Raw genomic sequence first — 23,829 nt, 5'->3', positions numbered from 1 at the left:
GGCGAGCTGTTTGTGAGTAGCGACACAACGGAGCCTGAATGCCCCAGGGGGTCACTCTTTATGGGGACTCCCAGCTCTTTCTTGCCTTAACTGGCTGGCTAGAGAGGGGTCGCTAGAGCTATATGCTCGGGGGTGGAAGTGTCTAATGGCGTAATAACGAGGAAACCCGCTCCGGGTCTGTGACCCGCGATGGTGAAATCGGTGTCACACCTCTCTACACCCCTAGCCGCTCGCACTGGTGTTGCCCACCTGCTGTCAATCGTGACGGTATCATAGGGGGCCCATCTAGTGAGTGGCGAGTCACCGCCTGCCAATTTATTTACATTACCATGTGTAGAGAGGCAGGTGTCATAGTTTTCTGGAAAATCCAACTAACTGGTCCACATAACTTATAACACACATAATATAATAGCCTAATTGTTCATACACACATTCTTGCAATAGTTTTGTATTTACTTTGGATTCTTCATGTTCGTTCTCCCATAGAGCGGAGATGAATGATCCCTAGTAGATACCCCATCACATATTAGATTAAAATTCTCAACAAGGCCTCTACATGTTGGACCTGTGTCCCCGTGCAAGCCTTTAAAAAGGACCCGGTCCTTTTTAAAGGCTTGCACGGGGACACTCTCTTCACATGAAGTGATCCCGTGACTATAAAGAGTAAACCGATATTTAATAAATTACGGTACTGGTAAACAAAAAGTAGGCTTACTCCGACGGACAGATCTCCAAATCAATGGAAGCTTGTTTTTTAGTAAAAAAAATCTCATGTGACATTTTTGTCCCCAGTATAGTTACCGGAACGGATCTTGAGCGCTGACCTTCGCCTGCGCAGAAGTGATTTCTTAGGTCCCTTTTGCGGTATGAAGTGAGGCGCGGGGCGGATAAAGTGCAGTGATTGGTGCGCAGAGCATCGCCGTCACTTGTGATTGGTTGAAATTCGTTCTTTGCTGCAGTTTCATGCATTGATTGGCGTTTTATTTTTCGATCCGCAAAGCAATCCCCACTCTTCCACCGAGCGCTCAAGATCAGTGCCGGTAACTATACCATACATTTAATATCTCAATTGCTTTTAATCTTCTTCTAAATGTATAATCTAACTTTTTGATAATGTGATAAAAGAAACATTCAATTCAAACCGTTCTGACGGATTACTTCGATTTTTTAGTCAAATACCCTATTATAATTATATCTAATAATATATTGAATATTGAATAATTGTCATGAAATGAATACCCATACAATTAGCTGAATTCATCATCAGCGTGACCATCGTAAACACAATTAGTTTGCATCCAATCCGGTTTCATTTCTTGTCATTTTATTAATCGTTCATGAAACTAATTATAGCGTAGGCATAGTTCTTGTGTAATTAAAAACATTATTCATATATACATACAAGAGTAGTATGAATATTGGAAAATGACTCCCGCAGTATGGAATTTAATCTTTGTTTCGCGGGGGTTATGGAAACGTACAAATCACATGCACAAAGATACCCGTGGGGATTGAACCCGCGACACGTCCCGCTCAGTAGGTTTTTTGTGGTGGCCTCAACCACTCGGCTATCCGTCGTGTTCTGGACATCAGCGATAGTTCCTGTCACGATCCCATGGTACTAAATAATCATTAGCCAGAGGTTTTACGTCTCTGCTTTTCGTCTTTGTACTTCTGAGGTTTTGACTCGGATAACAAAAATAAACAGGTTAGGTTGGGATGATTCAAATAGTAAGTGGAATCAAGGCAAAAAACCTAACATCTGATAGGATTATTTGGGACCAAACAAACAGGTAACAAAATGTAATAAAATCGCAATCGCAAAAAGTAAAGAAAAATAAACAAATGAAACAGTTGCAACTGATTTTATTATGCTTTATCAATTTACAAAAATTTATACTAAAATCGTATCATTGGATAGCTTTGGTCTAGCGTTGTCTTAGCTCTTTTGGGGAGGTTTAGCGTCGGGTTTGGGGGTCTCGCCCTTGGGGAGTTCTGGTCTGCCGTCACCGCGAGCCATGTCTTGGTGAGGTCCTTCAGGGCGCTGCGGCATTTGCTGGTCGCGGCGAGGGAGCTCTGGTCGGTGCTCAGCGCCTTGTGCTGCGTCCTTGGGCAATTCCGGTGGTTTGGGTAAGTCTGCGCACAACGCCACAGCGACTACCATCAGGAGGCAAGCGAACATCTGGGAAAAAGTAGAGTTGTTTTTTACTTGTTCTTTGATTTGTAATTAAAAAATATATTGTAAATAAAATTAAATTTATAGATAAATTATATGGTATATAAATAATTATAAAAGTTTCTTCAATATTCTGGCTCGTGCTATCGCTAAAAAACTTAGTAATTGTGGAGTTTGAAAGTTTCAAATTGAAAATATAATATCCGGTATTGATAATCTTGTTATTTCTGTATGTTCAGGAGATTATCATAATATGCAGTTTATCAAGACACAGTATAAAATCGGCATCCTTTAGCCTAACTAAAGGATGCCGATTGCCGATACTTGAGTATGCAAAAACATTAGAAAAGCAAACCACAGTTTAGTTTGCTTACCAATTAGGTAACTATATAATTAGCTACAATCTCCCTTAATAAAAAAATATGATAGAATAAAGGAGAGAAATACAAGAGAGGTATAGGACAAAAGAAATTAGAGTGCTTCAAACAAATGCATGCCTTATTATAGGCTGATACAATCTAGATAGTAAAAGGAGTTGTTACAGTTAGTTATTAAATATTTGAAAAGATTAAATAAAAACAGAAGCAAAACTCACCCCAAGACGAGACATTTTCGTTACAATAATTTCTGACACGATCTAATCACTGACTGACTTACACAGGACAAGAGGTCTTTTTATATCAGCTTTCTATACACATACAAATAATAAACTGTCGTGGGAGAGACGTCATTAATTGCATTCTCCAATAAAAAATATGTGAAGGCACAACAATGGCTTTTCAAGGATATAGAGATAATACCTACTGTTATCAATCAAGATTCTTGGCAATTATTTAATTGAAACGTCTTATTATACGTACGTATTAATTGGAGCAATTGAGGAAAATTCAAAGGAAAATACATATCCGGATCATTGTGAAGATAATCGGTATATTGTTGACGTAGATATTATCAGGTAGGTTGGTATATAGGCCGTTGGAAAATAGGTCTCGTGTTGCCGTCGCGTTGTTAGTAGCATAGAGTTTGCGATATAGGTAAGAGAGAATCTCTGTTTCATTATATTTCGCTGCATGAAAAAATTGTATGTAACAGTCTAGAATCTTGAAATAATGACTTACATACTTGGTGATATTTATTTTTAAGTAAGTATTTCGGTTTTGTTTACGTGTTTTACATCCCGATATGCTGGGTGACAGCGTGCTTTGTTGTAGAGTTTGTCGGGCTGATGAAGAAGGATGGGGAAATGGATATTAAGTATACGTATATTTTGTTATAAGTGCTAGCTTTGCGACCAACTTTAAATAAATTAACTTCTATTTTGAAAAAAAATGGGGAAGGCACAGAAATCAAACTGTCATTGTTTCGTTATATCGAGCTGTATATTTATTTAAATAATTTATATTTTAAATAAGTTAAATCATTTGTCACAATACATTTATCACATTCGGCGACAGATAGATCCGGCGCAGGACCCACATTTTCATGTGCCTTATAAAATAAGGAAGTCGCGATTTAAAAAAAATAAACATGTCTTGGGGTCGAAGTCGAGACCCAGCTCAGGTCTGACTTAGCAAAAGCGTCGTCCTTGTATCTAGCTGTAACATAACCAATTAAATTGTTCTAATTATTTTTTCCAGGATTGTCAACCATTACAAAAGCTGAATCATCAATCCGAACGAAACCAAGTTTTTTTAATATCGTCTGTGGTTTTTCGTTGCCAGGCACTGTATAGCAATATACGTCGTTTCCATCTTTCAAAAGGTCATTGGCCGCAGATTTCAAGACGAACTCTCCATACCCACGTTTTCTGAATTTTTCTTCACAATAGAAATGACATAAGAAGCAGTTTTCGTTAATAAATATCCATGATATAAGTTCGTGCGTGTCAGACGAATATAGACCGTATGACAAGCCGATAGCGGCGAGAGTTGAGAAGTAGAAGTGTGATGATGAGTGCTGATAAGGCCAGGTTTCGTCAACTCTCTGAATGTGTTCTTCTTTTACTCGTGATAGATATGTGTTGTCAGGGGCTCTGCAAAGAGAGGTAATAGGCAATTACTGACTGAAAAAAATCAAAAGACCTTATTTCACGCCCGCGTTTCAGTCGAACTCATTTTAGGCATTAGGTTCAAGAAATATTTTTATGAAAAGGACATTCGAAATCGAAATCCGAACGGTATTAAAACATTCCTAATTTCATTCCAATTCATAATATTCAATTTAATCAATACAAACCTCAAATCCTTGAAAGGTCCAGTGGTGCCAACCAAATAGTGCATATCAGCTGGATAAATCTCGCATATTTCGAAGCCATTCGTCCCTTTTAGTCGCGTGAAGATTTTCGCTGTCAGGGAGGTGACTATATCGTAACAGACCTTCTTGCTACGATCCAATACTTTAGTTTTTAATAAAGCTTCTTCTATTTTACTCGTGTCTTCTTTGACAGAGAATAGCACGACGCTTTTTTGTGTCTGGAATCAAATATAGTTCTATGCATGGATTTGTATAAAAGAGGTAGGTTCAATCCCATTGCAGGCATAGCGACAATGTGGCTTTTTGAAACTTATATGTACTTTCTTAATTGTTTAAAGACACCGATGTTGATAGACAGTGAAGGAAAATATTCTAAGAATCATGAAATCTGCAATCGCCCATTCACAGCTCTGATATGGTTCAGCAGCCTCTCTAGCCAAGTGACATATCTACAATAGTTTCCAATGGAAAACGCTCAAATGTATCAAAATGACACTTTACGTCTAAAAGTCACGTGACCTTGACCTGTCATTTCCATATATTAGAGCGTTTTCTACTGACTTAAACGATTGTAGGAATGCCACTTGGCTAGAAAGGCAGAATGAGTAAGATTTAGTAAAAAATGATTAGGTACTATAAAAAAGAGATAGTTGCACGTCGATCTGCTACTAAAACAGTTTATCTGTATAGATACACTTATCACTGAGGAATTTAGTGTTAAATACTTTATGGTACATCGTTTTTTTATATGAAGATCGGATTAACTTTATCTTAATGATAATGCACTTGAACGAACAGGAAACGGCGTCTAGGCGTGAAACATTTAACGAATATTTTATGGGTTAAAGAAAGAGATATATTATGCTCCTTGCTACTATATTTTACTTTTAATCCATTGTATAACATTTAGGGTCCTTTTTAATTGAAAAAAAATAATCTACGAATTACCGCATCACTTTAATGCCACGGAATTACTAAGGCAGATTCCTTGTCAGGGGTTATTGCAATTATAATAACTTACTATTGTGGACTAAAAAAACACTGAAAATCAATTTTAAATTTATTTTTAAGTCAATTAGTTATCTTTTATTCTAAGGCGGTCTATTGCAGAAGATTTGACACATGTTAAACTGCATCTTATTTGTCATTGTAATCGTCCGGCGTGATATGTCTTCGCTTTGACAATGACAGGGTGAGACAGTGACTAAATTTGTATAACCATAATATATATTGCAACCTCGTATTTAATTCTAAAACCATCTGCCTAAAATTTCCTTATAAATTTTGTTTTTATTTATATAGAAGCTATTGCGATTTCGCATTGGGTTTAAGGTTTAAACTGTTAAGCATTATCATCGTTATACTGTCTATTAACTCAACATTATTTAGTCGAGAAAAATACAACATTCCCATCTACAGTTTAATCCAGTGTTATTAAACAAAAATCGTACTTACATTAATATCAAAAAAGCCCAGAAATCCATTCTCCACATCCCCATCCGGGCAATACACTTTGAAATGAAAAGCTTCTCTCAATTTCGGATACTTTAAATTAATATATAAAGTGTAATAACCAGGTAAGTTAAGCGGCCATAGTTTTTTTAATTTCTCTCGTAATTCTGGCCACTTGTCTACAGGTAATTCCTGCAAAATCTCCATCACTTAGGTACAAAAAAAGTAAAAACGTGTTGTGTCTATCACTGCACACAGCTGTCTCCGCCGGTATCAGTTTGGCACACGAAATGAAACAATGTTTCAATGTGAGATTTGATTTAAAACTTTATTGGTAGAGAATAAAGCTATATTTCGAGTGGTGGTATGGTTTATGAGCCGTCGGTATCGCCCCATCTAAACTTGATCCGTGTTGGTACGTACTACGACTATTGCCCTGAGAGTGACAAGGAAGGCAAACGTAAACACAACATAATTGTCTCTCTTTTGTGACAATGATCTGCGTTGTAAATGAAATATCTGTCTATTATTCGCGCTGGTAGTTACAGAAGGAATGGATCGAAGGAATGGAAAGGAGTCTTTTAGAAAATGTTGTTTATTGTTTTAAATAATTTGTGTGAAATCAATAACTCTAGAGCCCACATTTACGATGACCTGAAGAACAGTAATTCAATCTATGTGATTGTCTTTGGCCTTTGAAATAAATCCCTAATAATATAATAAACGTGGAAATTTGCTTTTGTGGATATTTTATACTCTTTCACACTCTATCGTTGGACTTATTCTGGGCCCCGATTCTGCTATTTACAATGGCCGATGAATGAATAGCAATTGGATTAAATTTGAAATTATTCTTATTCTCTTAAGCATTTTGCTAACACAATTATTGGAAGGTAATTGTATTGACCTTAATTGTACCGTCCCGCACTGAGTTTCCAATTGTGTAGAAAAATGCTTGAGAATACGAAAATTGACATTTTAAGCCAAATTTCATTAATTCATCGGCCATTGTAAATAGCAGAATTGGGGCCCTGATATAATTTCTTATGGCATTATGTAGGTCCACTTTCATCCCCACACTCGGCCGTCCTGAAAATTGTCTGCCCTCAGACAATCACTTAGCAAAAGAACATAATCCAACTCTTTAATAATTACAAAACTTAAACGAAATAGATACTCCTGGTGAACAAAACATAAATACAATCCAATCGTTGCATATTACTAATTAATCTACTGATGAACCGACTGATGCATCATCAACGCCCACGCCAGGCCAAGGCTTCATAGAATCAGGAGCGGTAGACGTTCGATTTGGTCCTTCTGTTGAAGAGTTCACTTTGCTCACGTCATATCTATCTCTCTTCACTTTTGTGACACGATAAGGACCCAAATACTTAGGCCTCAGCTTCATGCCAGCTCCAAATTGCGTCCGTCGAATAGCCACAATATCTCCGACTTCATAGACTCGACTTTTCTTTCGTCTTTTATTGAAATTTTGTCTATTTTCTTCTTGAACTTTCAATATTTGCTCTTTCGCCTTTTTCCGAAGTTCTTCCCTGTTCTCGTTGTACATATCCCGGTTCTCTTGCTGTATCAAACTCAAAATCTCAGGATCAGATTTCAGTCTCATTTTGGTGCCGAGGAGTAACTCAAATGGTGCAGCATTAACACTTCTCTGATAAGTGCTATTCAGTGCTTGTTGTAGACGGCTTACATGCTTGTACCAATTTCCAGGCTGCTCTATACACATCTTTGTCAGTACTGAAATAATCACTCTATGGATTCTCTCCACCTGACCATTTCCCCTGGGAATCCCAGTAGTTATGGTGACATGCTCAATCTTCTCATCTGCACAATAAGTTCTAAACTCTCCGCTTGTAAACGCCGTACCTCTGTCGGTTATGATTCTTTTAGGGTTGCCAAACACTTGTTGATGAATCTGTAATTTGGCAATTACCTCTCTGCTGGTTGTGCTTTTTGTAGGAAATATCCATGTGAATTTAGTAAAGGCATCAACAACAGTCAAAATATATATTCGTCCTTTACCATTTTTTTGTTAATTAGTCTATAATCTACACAAATTCGAACTGTACCGTCTTTTTTCTTAACTAGCACCAAAGGACTTGCATATTCTGACCAACTTACTTGAACAATTCCGTCTTTCAGCCACTGTTCTACCTGCCGTTCAACTTCTTTCTGTTCTGTAATAGCCAACCGGCGTGGTCGCTGAGCTACTGGAACATCATCCTTTAAGACAATACGCAACTGAACTGGCGAATCTTTGACTTTCTGCGGCTTATAGCTATTAACAAAATGCATCACCTGATTAGCAATATTTTTATCAATATCGCTACCTATTGTATAAGCAATATCTGAAAAAAAACAAGTCATGGGTCCTATCCAGTTATCATCTAATGGCAAAAACACTATATTGCCGTTTTTCATAATTAAAGTAACATTTTTTAAGAATTCTTGCCCTATTATCACGGTATACGGCATAGAAACATTAGGCACTATATGGAAAATTACGTCATAATAGATCTGTTCATCAATCGTCACCGAAACAGTAACCGTTCCCATGGACTGCACCTTCGCCTGACCGAGTCCGAACAAAGATAATGGATCGTCTTCACATTTTGGTGATCCGATTGACACATAAAACTCTTGAGAAATTAAGTTCACCTCGCTACCAGTGTCTATCAAAGCGCTTGTTGAATTATTCAGTATACTTATTATTTTCCGCGGTTTTTGTAACTTGAGACTTTTGTTCTTGTTTACTTCCTGACAGTTTGTCGAAACGTCAAGTCCGTCATCTATCACACTCGAAACAGTATGAACATCGTGACAATTATGCGGAACATCAATGCTGCCACTATCAACCGGCGAATATGTGACATCCGAATTGAACATCGTGCGCTTTGGTCCATTTACACCACCATCTTGCGATCTTGCACCACTTGTACCAACTTGTCGGAATGAAGACTGCTGACGTCGGACGAAACTTGCACCTGATTGGTCGGCAACATTCGGTCCGCTTCGTGATGTACTCGGAACCCCTTCGGCTGTTTCCGTGACTTTGCATTGCGGTGCAATATGGCCGAAACCATTACATTTAAAACACTTCAGCCCAAGATGTTTATGAGGACATTCCTTCGAATGATGGCTTCTTTCCCCGCAGCTGTAACATCTCATCACTCGAACTTTTGTCGACACATCAGCAGTAGGTAGCTGGCTACGTACTTCTCGCTTTTTATTTATCTTTTCCTTCAGAGTTTCGTAAATACGAAGTTTTTCTTTGAGATCCGAGTAAGTCGTCACACCGTATAACATAATTTTGTGAGTTTCTTCGCCTGTAATTCCGTCGACAATGTATTTAATGGCAACGTAATTGGGCATTTTGCCACGTTTTCCAAGCTCCTTCATGACGAGCATATAGTCAATGCATGACTCTTCCGGCTTCTTCTTTCTAGCACTCATAAGTTCATGAGCGGTTTTTTGATCTAATGTATCCGGAAATTCTTTAATAATAGCCTGTCTCAACTCCTCCCAAGTCCTGAATGGTCGTTCCGACCGGAGCCACAACGCCGCCGTACCCGTGAGTGACCTCCTCGCTATGATTAATTGCTGAAGCGGCGTCCATTGAAAAATTTCGCCGTTATCTTCAATTTCTTGAACGAATTTTGTTACCGAATAGCTCTTGTCCTGGCCGTTAAATTTTGGTATTAAATCGTCTGCGTACCCATAACCAACGGACATCCATGCCTTCGGATCGTCGTTAGCCATCTTCAATTTTGAAAATTTTTCCGTTTTTTCGTCGTTCGAAACGTTTTGACTCTTCTGATTTCCCAGTTTTCCACTTTTGTGGGCGTGAATTGTGGGAAATCAAACGTCTTAATAGTGTTTTAGCTTCTTTTATTTTTGTAAAATCAATTATAAAACAGTTTCTTTAGTTGTTCATGCGTCTTCTCTCTTATCGTCTTCCGCCATTACTCCCATTTACCCTTCTCTTTCACACTATCCCGCTCTCACTCAGTTTACCAGCTTGACACCTTGCCCTTTCATCCCCACATGTATGTTATTACTTTAGACTAATTTTAAAGTCTGTCTACAAACTGCTTATCTCAAAAGTCTATTGATATAATTTTTTATTACAATTCGAAAAGTGGAAAAGTATAATGTAGGTATACTCACTTGAGGGCTGGCCGAAGAAGGAGTCAGCTGTAGAAACGAAAAAATATATTAATATTTTTTCCTAAAATCCTTTCATTAAAAACCATAATTTAAAAACCTTTCATTTCAGTCACAAGAGTTTTTCAATTACTTTATTTAGATAAATATTTATAAACTTATTTATTTTATTTTAGTACTGTTAGACTACCACTTAATGGTCTTTAACTTGGACATTAAGAATATTATTTTTAATGTAAATCTTTAACTCGGAGAACAAATAAATATCAAATCAGTTGTTGTTTCTCTACTTACGGTTGGAGATGACAACTGAAACAAAAATACAATATGGTTAGCGTTCGATTGCAATAAATATAAATACAAACATTTTTATTAATTTATGGCAAAAGTTTACCGCTATTTAAAATGTCAATTTGAAACTCTACATTTCAAAAAGATTCTGTTTATTTTTCGGACAGTAACGCAATATTTTATAAATTTAGCTGCAAAATGTTAGACCAAAATATAAATAATTAAGCTTCCACATTATTTTTACTCAATAAGCAGAATTTTCCAATTCAAAGTTACAAAAAAAACTGTTTCATTGTACTTTGTAAACGTGATTTTGTTTCACACGTGTTCTTGTAGTTATTGTGATGACGTGCGAGATAATAGTGCTGCGAGATAAATGAATACTATCGGTCTAAGAGCCCGTGGACGCCAGACCTACGTTATTTTATAAAAGCTGAAATTTTGTCAGCGGAATCAGTGGGCTTTGGCAGATAAAAGGTAGTAAAGGTGCCCTTTCAAAAAAATACCGGATAGAGTAATTTGACCCAAGTGTCCCACAGGGATGCAAAAAAAACCATTCAAATCACATGCACAAGACATGGAGGCAAGTGTGAACAAAAATACAGTTACAAATGCTTAAATAATTAAATAGATGTGTGTCACTGTGTCTAAATCTGGCCACACACAGGCTACAGGCAACACCCACAAATACAACACAACACATATAACAGTAGTTCTTTTAGAGTGGCGTTAGGCGTATCATGAAATGCTATGTATTGCTACATTTGCTACGCACCGACCAAATGCGGGAGCCGTTAATCGACGGTTCAGGTTTAGTCAGTAAGTGTCTGTACTATCCGTCTCTTCTCCCAAGGATATGTGTGGTGTGTAAAGATAGAAGAATCCCAAGTCACAACAAAAAAAATGTGAAAAATTGTGGTTGTCGTTAGCCCGTGTCCGGCCAGGCCCAGTACTTACATTGGCCTGGCCTGCGCGGCCTGCCTGGCCTATTGTTGTTGACTGAAAAATACAAGCGTTTTAAGCAAAGCCTTCTTATTGCTCAAAAAGCCCCCGTGAGGAGTGACAGTATCCGAACAATATGGGTGCATGCGTGTTTCCGTGAATTCTACACTACTTGTTCTATAGTTTAGTTTGCAAAACGTTTACATAAGTAAGAATATCTGTCTAACATTTGAAGACTAAATACACGTAGCCATGTAGATTGAAAAACAGTCACAAAAAATCAATTTAACTAAATTGCACCATACCGACGAGTCATCCTCAGCACATTACAACAAGTTCACATAAACATTAATTTTAAATCGTTTGACCTTACAAAACAATGAACATCAATGTAGAATCTAATAACAAAATGGTGTTGATTTTTTTTTTGATAATATAATTTTATTATTTTCTACGTATCGCGACCTCTATCATTTGCACCTAGCTTTAGCCATCGTCGTTTCTAAATACGAAATATCTGTCAAAAAACTCAATGGTATAATTTTATTGAGTTTTCAAAAGTTGTTTAAATTGTCAAGAAGACTGTAGAGAAGAATAGAGAACGTCACAAAGCCAAGTGAAGTTTGAATACGTTGTAGTTTGTATTATAAGAAACAATATTATAACACAATTGACAATAAACAACATAAAAAAAGTATTCGTGCCAGCGGCAATCGATGGAGAATAGAGAAATAGTGCACATAGGGCATGATAGTAATCTGTTAAGGTTAGTAAGCATACCTTGTTGGCCGTTGTTGTCCACAAAGTTCACTGTAAACAATATAAAAATGAACATGCATTGTGAAAGACGAGCATACGGAAAAAAGCATTGAATGAACGCAAAAATTGCAAAAATTGAGATTTAATGTCATAGATAATATAAATCTTTTCAGTTTTGGCGCTAAAATAAAAAATTAAAATCCTTCCTTTCGAATTAAAAATTCCATAGACATAAAGTCCCGTTCATATTTCAGATTTTAAATTAAATCTTTTAAAAGTAAACATAAATACTGTTTAATCTTGCTAAAGTTTTAAATAATTAGCTCACCGGAATTAGGGAGATTGATGTCCTCTACTCTTACTGAAAACAATGTTATGACCAAATAGAATTATGTACTAAACCCATCATTATTATATAATTCAGAAACTTTAAAATATATTTCCGTAGTCCATCTTCAAGATAAGCAAATCTTATTTGATTTGAATGAGACAGATTGATAACGGAACGTCGATTAAATTCAAAAATATAGTCACAAATTGAACGCATTTTTGTGTCTTTTTTTGTTCACTAATAAATAAGCAAATAAGGCTTATGTGTCAAACTATTGTTTTAAATTTGTAAAAAAGCAAATTAAAAAAAGCGTAAAAGGTTGCTTTTTATAAAATCGCTTTATTTTATTAGCTCACCTTCGTCGTTATTGATGTCTGCAACGTTGACTGTAAGCAATATTTTTGTTTCTTATTAAATTATGTTCAATGATTCAATACTACAACGGGTCTTAAATATAATAAACAGGCCCTCTCAAATACTGGCTCGAAAGTATCGACTGACATTTCCATAAGCGCAATCATAATGCAACCTACGTATTTTCTTAACCGTTTCATGTTTAGCACCCAAAACTTTACGAATTTTAAAAATGGATCTGTAGTCGTTCTTAAATATCGCAAGAACACCCTTCTTTTAATAATACCAATTACCCACATGACAAGGCCCGTATGGTATGGCTTTTTTAATTAGAAAAGAAGGATTTTCATATTTTACGCGATCATTCAGCTAATAATAAATGTCTCACCTTGCCCAGGGTTGGCGTTGTCGACGAATTGCACTGTAAACAACATGCAAAGACATGAAACAAAAGCTTGTGCGTCAATTGAGAACCGAATGTTTAATGCAGACTTGGGAATAAGCTTTATAAGCGACCCATTGAATTCAAACTCACTTAACAGGCAGTCATAAGCTGAGCTTAAGAATACAATGCAGACATGCTTCATGCACTGAACTTTGCAAAATTGGAATATCCCAAATTTATGGAAAAAAAAACAAAAATTGTCTAAGAAGTGTCTTTATACAGACTTTCTCAGCATAAATGAGGGAAGAGAGTTCTTTAATATCACAAGACAAGTTGATAGCATGACCTCATTGGAATAATGAGATTTTCAATAGCATACGGCTATTTTATTTAGAAAAGAAGGATTTTTATATTAAAGGCGCTATGTCTCGTCTCACCTTGTCCGGGGTTGGTGTTGTCGACGAATTGCACTGTAAACAATATGCGAAGACATGAAACAAAAGCTTGTGCGTCAATTGTGTCCCAAAGGGAACAAGCATGGGAATAAGTTTACACTAGCGACCACTCGCTATGATTTATTTCAAACTCGTTTAAAAGGCAGTAAAAAGCCTTAGTAAAGATTTTCTCATCCATATAAATCAATCATAGACCTAAAATGTCACAAGACGCCCTCTGTTATTAATACCGCTGAGACAATGCACATGCTGATTTAAAGTATCTTCCTATTTTACGCGTATATAGTGTTTACAGGAGTTCTCACCTTGGGATGGGTCGCTGTTGTCGACGAATTGCACTGTAATAAACGCGGAGACATAAAATATAAGCTTGTACGTTAAGTGTGTCCTAAATGTCAAAAATAATTGAACAAACATAGACTGGACTGGTAATAAACAATTGACGATGTTATCTTAACTATTACGGAGATATACAGTATGGTTAAACGTTTTTTTTGTTATAGACAAGACACTCACCCTGTTGGCCGCCGTCGACAACGTGCACTTGAGACCCCTGGCCTAGAGAATATTAAGCACATATAAGCAAAGCGTTTTCATCGTCTTTTAGATGAAAATAATATGTAAGTTAGATGATAGAAATTGTTAACTCCATCATTTTGACGAATAAATTAAAAAAAAAATACATCTAGGAGTATTTAACCTATACACCACAGGTTTTAAAGAAATTCGTAACATAAATAAAAATGATCGTAATGCTCTACTAAATATTCGAAGGCTATTTTATGCCTAAATGAATTACCTTATCTGATCGAATAAGTAATGTCGTCTAACAGAATTAATTAATAACCGTATTGCTATGCCTTTTTTTAAACAAACCTCTTTGGGGTAGAGCGGTCGCCATGGCGACGATCGCAAGAAGGAGGAATACCTGAAATACAAATAAAATAATAGTTAGAGCTTATCTACTCCTCCCCGGAACTAAATGTCAAAAATAAAATGACAGCAGGTGAAGGTTGTCAGGAAATGGCGTCGGAAAATATTGTTTTTTACAAAACGAGTTTTATCTGCATAAAACACTATATTTGATTATTCTATAAACGAACAAAGATTAATAGATATATTTTCTATGTATCAGGAATCAAAAAACAAATAAAAACCGAAAAAGTATGTATATTCTACTAGTTGGAAGTTTTTAAACCCATCCTGTGAGTTTGATTACAAGAAATATACAAATATTGAAACCAAATATTGAGAACAAGGGCCTATGCTATCTAATTACGTAAACAATTAGATGAAAGACGTTGAGATGTTTATAATAAAACCACATAAACATTGACGTGGCAAAGCATTGAAACAACTAGTGATGTTCCATCACTTTTTGGAACTTTATCGATAATTGGTCTTTTTGTAAGGTATTTAGTATTTGTAAATAAAAATACAATATAATTAAAAAAAGTATATTTATTTACGATGAAACATGTAAAATAAAAGAAAAAATAAATAAATGCAAAAACATGAAGGCATTTTTATTGACAATTTATAATTAAGTTGTTCAGATGTGTACAAAAAACAATAATTCGTCTTTGCTGTTATGGAGAAGGGCGATGAAGTCTTGAGGAGCCTCGTAACTTGGACGCCAAGCTGACATTCTGTAAAACAAAACGGAGAAAATCATACCTTTCGACACACTTATCTATTCGAAACATTTTATTACTATAAGTAATTAAAAAAATATAACAACATACAATCATCACTAACAAATAAAAATAAATACTATATTACTATAATACGAAAACGTAAATTATTATGAGTAGGTAATAAATAAAAATAATTAATAATAGATAATAAATTAAAATAAAATAATTAATTAAAATTTTTCAAACTCATTACAATATATAATCATAACTATCGATAAAAAATACTATCTATTCAAAACGTAATATTATCATAAGTAATAAAAATAATTAATTAAAATTATATTAAAGCATTACAATTTTCAATCGACACTATCGATTAAAAAAAAAATATCGTACATTTATCGACACACTTCATTCCCTAAGAAAAAAATAAACAAAAAAAATTCACTCGGATTTAGACTTTATAACTAACGGGATAAAGACGAAAATCGACGGGCTGAACATTTGTCAACAAACCGCCATTTTTATATATTTTTTTTATAAATAACAACAAATTTAAGCTTACTATTATTTTACAAAAAATGGATAAATACATTAATAAATCGCCGTGAAACCTTGCACAAATTACTTAATAGCATATAAATAATGCATTTTACTGTATTTACTAAACAAAATCACAATAAATCACTCGGAATTCCTAAACATTCAAACGGATTTTATCTGGCTTTATCTAATTGTTATAACAATGTATTTCTTACAACTAATTACCTAAATATCATAATTATAAACAAAATAATCACATTAGTAAGAAAAAACAGCACTAACCTCAGACAAATTTGTGAAATCCGCAAAAAACAACACTGCACCACACTGCGCAACGGCCCGCGCAAATGACAAATGTCTTTGATCAAATTTTAAATAATGGCGCGTAGATTACGTTTCGTTTTTGGTTCACGACATAGAAAATGTCACTAACGACACATGTCACTCAACTTCTTTATACAAAAGTAGTTTGTAAACAGTGATTTCAAGTGTTAAAGTCGAGTGGACAGGTGCGGTGCCCGGGCACCGCGCGGGGCTATAGGGAAAAGTCGCGTTATGTCAAACGCGGTGCCCGGGCACCGCGCGGGGCTTTATGGATTAAGGTAAAAGCAGTGAAAATGATTATTTTCTATTTACAACCATCCTGAAAGTTAAATAAAATTACAGCTATAATACTAAGTAAAAAAAAAACAATACACAGAAACCTGTTTTGCATTGTTACTAACAACATTGGAATCAACGGCGGATCCAGGGGGGGGGTCATGGGGGTCATGACCCCCCCCTGAGCTGGTTCCAGGACTTAGGTGGACCACTAATGGAACATAATGATTTTTTTAATTAATTTGATATAATATTATTTCGAGAACGAACGAATTTGAATTTTACCGCGTCACACTTGCGCGCGCTTCTCGACTACTAGCGTGTTCGAGATGAAAACTCACCGCATGGGGAGTTAACCGTATGATACCGAAGTTGAATGTACCCGAAGAAAGTCGACAATGTACGAAAAACGTACCCATTGACGTAAATGACGTAATAACGCGTTTCGGGAGAAGACGTCAAAGAAAAATTGATTTTGCTATTTAAATATATGTATTTTGTCTGTTCGTATTTTGTTTGTTGAAAACCACCTCTTCACTTTTGCGGAGTTTTGCGTCATACCCCTCGACATACCTCTAGCTGTTATGACAAATCATCCACCACGGTTATGGAATATTAATAGGCTGCCTCACTCCGTGTGTGATAGTGCTTCCCTGGATGTCTTCAAGAGAATAATGTATATGTACAAGTTATTAGGTGTCAAGATTTCCAAGTGTACAATAACGAATGAATATTTTTAAGTACAGTAATTCCGTACATTAATAAAATGCCTACTTTTTACTTTTTTTTTTTTGACACTGGAAACAGTGAGAGATTTATTTACAATTTTACGGAGTTAAATATTTACAAGTTAAAAAAAAAATATTAAATTAAAGCATCAAAAAATTCATCGGCGTCGCTGCCGGCTGGGAGTGTGCCCAAAAGGCTGGCAGCATTGCCACGTTGAATGGCAATGCTAATCCTCTGAGCGAGGTAAAAGCCAGCCTTTGGGTCACGAGAAGTGTCAACGAGACGCTTTGCTAGGTCTTTAAAAAGCGTTTTGGCACTCGGCCCCCACGGCCCAAAAGTTTCAACCCCAAACGGCTCAAAGAAGTAACTACCAACTAGATTACCATATTTGCGCCGTTTGAGGTTTTCAGCAGCCGCGGCAGCAGAGCCAGCGCAGCTCGAAGAACCGGGAAGGTGAGATGGCGCAAGAGTATCGACACAAGTGGCGTCCCACACTAAAGGCCTACCCATCTTCCAAGGGAACAAAGACATTCCGTCCGGTCTCTTGCCATCATCGCGTACCAAACCATTAGGTTCTAATACAGCAGGTACGCCGACGGCAACAAGAGCTCGACGGATAATGTCATTAATATTCGCGAGACGAGCCATGCGACCTGCACTACGGCTGCATGATAGACCGTGGTGTCCGAGGCTGTTGACTACTTCACCACAGTGGCAGCGATGCGGAGAACAAGATGAAGCACCTAGTCTTAAGGCAGCAGCGAGACGGAAAGTTGTGTCGTCGAACAAGGTGCCTATATTCGACGACGGTAGTGCGTAAAGCCAAAGACCTGACTCCCACTCACTCACAGCCAGGAGGCGCGCCCGCTCCGCAGGAGTGGCAGAAGTAGAAATCAGATGGTCCTGAACTACTCTGCAAAGCGGCTCGTCCCACAGCTTTTGAGATGATGGGCAACCAGGTAAATTTGCACATGGGCAGGCGAGTCTCCAGGCATCCACAGCCTCGGAGAAGCACGGCACTTCAAAAGCAACCAGATTTGGAGCTAGAATTTTCCTGGTTAATTTATCAGTGCCGTGGACCGAGGATAGGTACGCTGGTAAACTAGTACTTGAAATTTTGCGGATGCCGAGCCCTCCCATCCGAATGGGGAGCGTGGCTTGGGACCAAGCCCGGTCATCCATGGATATGTTTAAAATCATACAAAGAGTGTGTTTAAAAATTTCGTCCATTTGGTCTAACAGATTAGGGTACTTCCATAGGGGAGACGCACGGAGGTAGTAAGTCAATTTAGGACCGAAACAGCAAAAACGAATCAGTGTAATGGCCGAATGCATATTAATTTGGAGTAGTCTATTTGAAATATTTTTGAAATTTTGGATTTTTTCGTTAACAAAATTTTGGAATGAATCATCATAGATTGGAGACCCAAGGAGGCGGAGAGAAATTTCATCGACGATTTTAATAGAGGGAGCTATGGCATTAAATTTTGAAATTGCTTTTTACTTGTATCTATTGTTATCAAAATTAAATTGTAAGTTTTCGACTTGACCACGACTATGTGACCCCCCCCTGGTGCAAAAGCTGGATCCGCCCTTGATTGGAATTGCAATATCTATTCGATAAGATATCGTATCAGGACCGCTATCGCTTCCCTATGTCTAGAATGATCGATTACTAACATATATACAAAATATTGTACTATTTTATATTCTGTGACACAATATTGTATTTTGTGATGACTAACAGAGAGTTTTGATTTGCAGTTGTTTTTGTTTTTTTTTTTAATTTTAATGGTATTGGGGGTGCTTTGCCCCAATTCTGCTATATACAATGGCCGACGAATGAATGGAAATTGGTTTAAATTAGCACTATTCTAAGCATTTGTAAACAATAATTTTAAATTCAGTACGGGACGGAACACAATAAAGTGAATTTCATATCATAATGTTGGCAAAATGCTTAAGATTCTAGGAATAGTTTCAAGATTAATCCAACTGCCATTCATTAATCGCTCATTGTAAATAGCATAATCAGAGCAAGGGAATGTCTTGAAGTCCCGAAATATTTGTAACGTTAGTCTTCGTGAGTCCTATAGCGTCGACACTTGAAACAAGACAAGATTATCGTTAATATATAATGTCTAATGAGGAAAGTAGAGTTTGCAACTTACATTATACTCAAATAATGGGTACCTACTTCTTTGCTTGAATAGAGAAATCTTGCGTTACTTTTTCTGAGTAACAAGAATTACCATCTTATTCTTAGGTTATTGCTAAATATACTGCATAAATTATATTTGAATCACATACCTATGTGAATATTCGCTAACGAACAGTCTTTAGGTAGATATTTGCTCTTTTTTCACTTGATGCTGTAATGTCAACGACCTTGTGAAGGTCAATCTCAGATAATTACATATTGACTCCAGAACTGATAAAGTAGTGGTTGTTGTATTTATCGATAAGTTTGGTAACCTATTCAACCAATTAGTATTGAGTGGTTTCTTAGGTTTACGCGAATGTTAGACTTTGAAATAAGACTACTACTAATTAGTATTTTGTTGAGGACAATTAGATTATTTTGTGTATGCTTAACAAAATTGAACCAAAAAGTAAAAAATGTGCCCTGTACTTAGGAAGTTACGATTCAAAAAGTTTTAAATCAATATTTTACTTTTTTGACGCGTTTAAACTTCGATACTGTAAATAGATTATTTAATCCCAGAAACCACACGGTCCATACTAAAAACAACACCAAACTTAAGAGATTTTTAAACACAGAATTTACCTAATATTTAACCTTCACTCTTGTCACTTATTTAATTTACTTACCTATATTTTATTAATAAGTTGTCTTAAAAGTAACTTGTTTGTTTAGCTATTTAAATATTCTTAATCGTCATTGCCTGCTTGATAAATATTACCTACTAATTAATAGCTTTTTTATTTAAATTTTACCATTTTTATTGACATTGTTATCGTTGAAAATTGCCTGTTGCGATAAACTATGGATAGGTACACTAATAATTATACAGAAACTCGGAAATAATTATAAATAATTGAATTATTAACCTATAATAATACAAATAATTAAACAAAATAAGTAGCAATAAACGAAAAGTTTGATGTTCAAATTAAGTTTATAAACAATGTAATCGAAACTTTACAAATTGATTTCAAAAGGAGCACTACCGACTTCATAATATTGGTCTCACACTTTTGACCTTAACTATTCAACATATTAACGGAACAAGGAAATACACTACAATAGACACTAACAATACCTTTTTTTGTGAAAACAAACATAGAAGCCATCACAAACTCGAATGGGTAAATAAATAATAATGTATTACACGAGCCACTCAGACAATGTAGAGTGGAAAACAATTGAAAAACGATTAATGTCACTCTCACTTGTACATCAATTAAAATAGACTTCAACAGTTTTATTGGCCAACCGTTTGTGCTTTTTTAATCGGTCAACTTGATAACGCGACTCTTTACTTAGTTTTTTTTTAAAGTGTGTCAATTTGTTTATTATTCGATTAGATAAAGTCTTAATTCACGTTTCGTTTATGTACGTTAAAGTCATAGATTATGATTATTTATATTTTATAACCTAAAAAATACGAATCAAAAAACACTAATTCAATTTAAGTCCTAAAAATTTAAATTATTTCAATAATGTTTAATTTTTGAATGGAGTTTCATTCGTATTTTAGCTTTAAATTAAGAATGTTTGATTAAAAAATCTACTGATCACTTTTTTATTTTATTTCCTTAAAAAAAAAAACAAATTCGATCACTAGCGTACTCACCAAGAAAGCCTTCATTTTAGGAAGTATCACAGACGTATGATATATAACAATACGAGTCTCGTATCTGCCAAATTTTTTGACAGCACCAGCCTTATATAGTCAGCCGGCGATAACCCGTTCCCCGAACAAATACAGCGAGTCAAATATTTCGTATGCAATATAAATAATATTTTCCTGTACAAATTCTAGCAATTATAATTCAATTGTTTACATTTTGTCGATCTTTTGTTTGGTTTCGTCTTTTCTGTGAATTGAGACGGAATATTGAGCGTGTTTTTGTATTATTTATCATTTTCAGACGCTATTAGCTGTTAGTTTATTAGTGACTAGCTGCTGACGCGGTTTTTCTCTCGGTTTATCGGATACGCTTCTGTTTGGTACTCCAAGGGGAATCCTAAATTTTGCGTCATTTTTATGCCGAACAAACATACATCAATTTACCGGGTCACAAAGTTTCCGTGTCGAATTTTATCAATATTAGTCTAACCAATTAAGCGGCAAGATGTTACAAACACACACAAAACGGCTTTACAGTATTAGAGAGGGAAGTTTGGATATGTTATGTGTGATGTGGGTTTGAAAGTACTTTCTTGGCGCAAGACAGATTCCAATCATATTTTTGTACCCTACAGAGAGCATTATAAAATATATAGGTAGCGATAAACCAAGATAATTGTCTCTTGATATAATTACACAAATAAGTATTTGCCTTTTATTATATCATCCGAGGATACGTGGAATCGCGGGCTGATATTATTTAAGATTCGATATTAATTTCTGTATATTTTGGGACAAAGTTGTCTCGTGACAGCGATAACGTGTTTACATCATTATTATTCTTTTTTAGGGTTCCGCAAATAAAATAAGGAATCCATATGGGATAACTGTCTGTCTGGCTGTTGGTAAGTCTGTCCGTGGTCCAAGACCCTTTTTGTCAGGAACTCGTAGAGATACAAAGTATAAACATATATAGAGATCTCTTTCGAATCAAACCGATCCGTTCACATAATGAAAACCAATCTTACCAAAGATGTATCAATTGTTGAATTGATACATCATTTGACATCATTTGACGGGCCAGTTGGTCTAGTGGTTAGTGACCCTGACTGCTATACCGGAGGTCGTGGGTTCGATTCCCACCCAGGACAAATGTTTGTGTGATGAGCACGATCATTTGTTCTGTGTCTGGGTGTAATTTATCTATATTATGTATTTATTTAGAAATATATAAGTATGTTTATCAGTTGTCTAGTACTCATAATACAAGCTTTGCTTAGTTTGAGACTAGATGGCGTTGTGTGAATGTTGTCCAATATTATTAATATTATTAATATTATTATTAAAATCTTGAAATTGGTATGAAGTAGGACCCTTAAATTTACAGCTCAAACGATAAATTGCATTTTGTTGGCTACAGAACCCACAGTCGAAACCCGAGTCGAACACCAACTTGCCCGTTTTTATCAACAAACAAAAATGGTTTCTAGTGAATTATGTGTTGTATATGCAAATACTATCTATCGACACTAAATTAAAAATGTGTTGATTGTGGATTGGATTAAAACTACTGGTTTTACCAGCTTCGTCCAGTATTCTGTCTACCTAACATTAAAACACTATTTTAAGATGTTGCCTAAAGTTTTGCCATAGGTACATGCGATGCGACTTTTAACCACGTGGTCTTACTCTTAGAGTGATGACTGATTTCGGCCACAGCGCCTACGTTATTCTAGTTCCACTTGCAGTTCTGAAGCTTGCCATATGAGGGTGTCATTATAATTATGAGCTATATTGTACCTACCTACTTAGGTTATCGTGATTTTAGAGAGTTTGTTAATATATGTAGTCTGAAGGCAACAAACTCCAAGCTCAAAACACTGGTGTGAATATTCAAAACCACGTTGAGTTAATTAATTCGAAGTTACTTTTTTCAGAAAATTTATTAATTTGCCCTTTTGAAAGTCAACCAAGGTGACTTTCTCTCCTTCTCCCAAAAGTATTTGCCATCGCCCCTTAGTCTAGTTGTAGTAGTCTAGATATCATTATAGACTCATATTACATATACTTAAAAGTGTACTTATAATGTGAAGTCTAGAGGTGATTGAGACCTCTGCGTCATAACGAAGTTGATAACGTCGACCGATAATACTCCTCTCTTTTCGTTCCGCAAAGATCTTTGACTAAACTACTATCTATAAACCGTGATTTTTTTGACGTCATACAAAAGCAGCCCAGTTCATGTCCCCAATGACTAGAACACGTTCATGATAAAACACAGGTATTTATGAGATTTGAATAAATTTAAAATGCAATTTTTATTCAATATTATGATGCAAGTTGCGAGCGCGGTCCGAGCCTTGTAACAATGATGAGGGGCGCGGGCGTTTTTATCATTTTTAAGAGTATATTTCAGATTTCTCTTGTTTAATTTTTCTTTGTACTTATTATCTTAGTTGATGATAAAAATAAATAATCGCGCCTAGGGGTATTTTACATGTCGGATACATGTACTGGGCTCCTTTTGTAAGACGTCTAAAAAATCACCGTGTATATACATTTGTAACTTTTATTAAAATATCATCTCCATCATTCATTCCCATTTGAAATATATTTAGATCTCACAGTATGCTAATTACCTACACATTGAAGCTTCCCAAAGACGCTACCAGATGTTTACATTATTGTTAAAATACATAAACACACAAACACATCACATGTTCGCTAGTAACAACAGCACCAGACGACTCATGTGTATGTTTATTCGAAACACACGAGTTGTCTATCCGGTCTTTGTATTATGTCATTACAACCATCTTCATTAGATCTGCTCTCCAACAGTAGCGTGTCCTTGAACTGGTAGCGAACAATGCCAGCTTGCTTAGGTGTCAGGTGACTAAAACAGTACTATCATAGTAA

At 35.8% G+C, this 23,829-nt stretch overlaps 3 protein-coding genes and 1 long non-coding RNA gene across 11 annotated transcripts; all 4 read right to left on the bottom strand.

Annotated features, from left to right (window-relative positions):
- Positions 1-3,536: 3,536 nt before the first annotated feature.
- LOC113503606 lies at positions 3,537-6,687 on the bottom strand. The gene is made up of 3 exons (XM_026885657.1): positions 5,885-6,687; positions 4,412-4,647; positions 3,537-4,208 (listed from the first exon to the last, which is right to left on the bottom strand). Exons 1-3 carry the CDS (start codon positions 6,086-6,088, stop codon positions 3,797-3,799), a joined length of 852 nt encoding a protein of 283 aa, XP_026741458.1. The 5' UTR covers positions 6,089-6,687; the 3' UTR covers positions 3,537-3,796.
- An 868-nt stretch (positions 6,688-7,555) lies between these two features.
- LOC113503545 lies at positions 7,556-9,683 on the bottom strand. 2 transcript variants are annotated; one of them, XM_026885582.1, is made up of 2 exons: positions 8,411-9,683; positions 7,556-8,183 (listed from the first exon to the last, which is right to left on the bottom strand). In XM_026885582.1, the coding sequence occupies exons 1-2, from the start codon at positions 9,662-9,664 to the stop codon at positions 8,178-8,180; spliced, it is 1,260 nt and encodes a 419-aa protein (XP_026741383.1). In that variant the 5' UTR covers positions 9,665-9,683; the 3' UTR covers positions 7,556-8,177. The 2 variants fall into 2 exon arrangements, with proteins under 2 accessions (XP_026741383.1, XP_026741378.1); XM_026885577.1 differs by having other exon boundaries at positions 7,556-8,176; positions 8,459-9,683.
- Positions 9,684-9,837: 154 nt separating this feature from the next.
- Positions 9,838-21,022, bottom strand: LOC113503560. 7 transcript variants are annotated; one of them, XM_026885593.1, is made up of 12 exons: positions 20,914-21,022; positions 14,463-14,514; positions 14,103-14,144; positions 13,892-13,924; positions 13,569-13,601; positions 13,135-13,167; positions 12,749-12,778; positions 12,390-12,422; positions 12,083-12,112; positions 11,318-11,359; positions 10,364-10,378; positions 9,839-10,099 (listed from the first exon to the last, which is right to left on the bottom strand). In XM_026885593.1, exons 1-12 carry the CDS (start codon positions 20,926-20,928, stop codon positions 10,011-10,013), a joined length of 447 nt encoding a protein of 148 aa, XP_026741394.1. In that variant the 5' UTR covers positions 20,929-21,022; the 3' UTR covers positions 9,839-10,010. The 7 variants fall into 7 exon arrangements, with proteins under 7 accessions (XP_026741433.1, XP_026741394.1, XP_026741407.1 ...); XM_026885606.1 differs by lacking the exon at positions 12,390-12,422 and having other exon boundaries at positions 20,914-21,017; XM_026885600.1 differs by lacking the exon at positions 13,569-13,601 and having other exon boundaries at positions 20,914-21,017.
- LOC113503599 lies at positions 15,107-16,121 on the bottom strand. The gene is made up of 2 exons (XR_003401454.1): positions 16,049-16,121; positions 15,107-15,235 (listed from the first exon to the last, which is right to left on the bottom strand). It is a non-coding gene; the product is annotated as an uncharacterized LOC113503599 (long non-coding RNA).
- Positions 21,023-23,829: the final 2,807 nt, after the last annotated feature.

Source organism: Trichoplusia ni, chromosome 2 (assembly GCF_003590095.1).
Source record: "Trichoplusia ni isolate ovarian cell line Hi5 chromosome 2, tn1, whole genome shotgun sequence".
Taxonomy (NCBI): domain Eukaryota; kingdom Metazoa; phylum Arthropoda; class Insecta; order Lepidoptera; family Noctuidae; genus Trichoplusia; species Trichoplusia ni.
The sequence above is the reverse complement of the archived record's forward strand: the minus strand, read 5'-3'. Positions and strand labels throughout refer to the sequence as shown.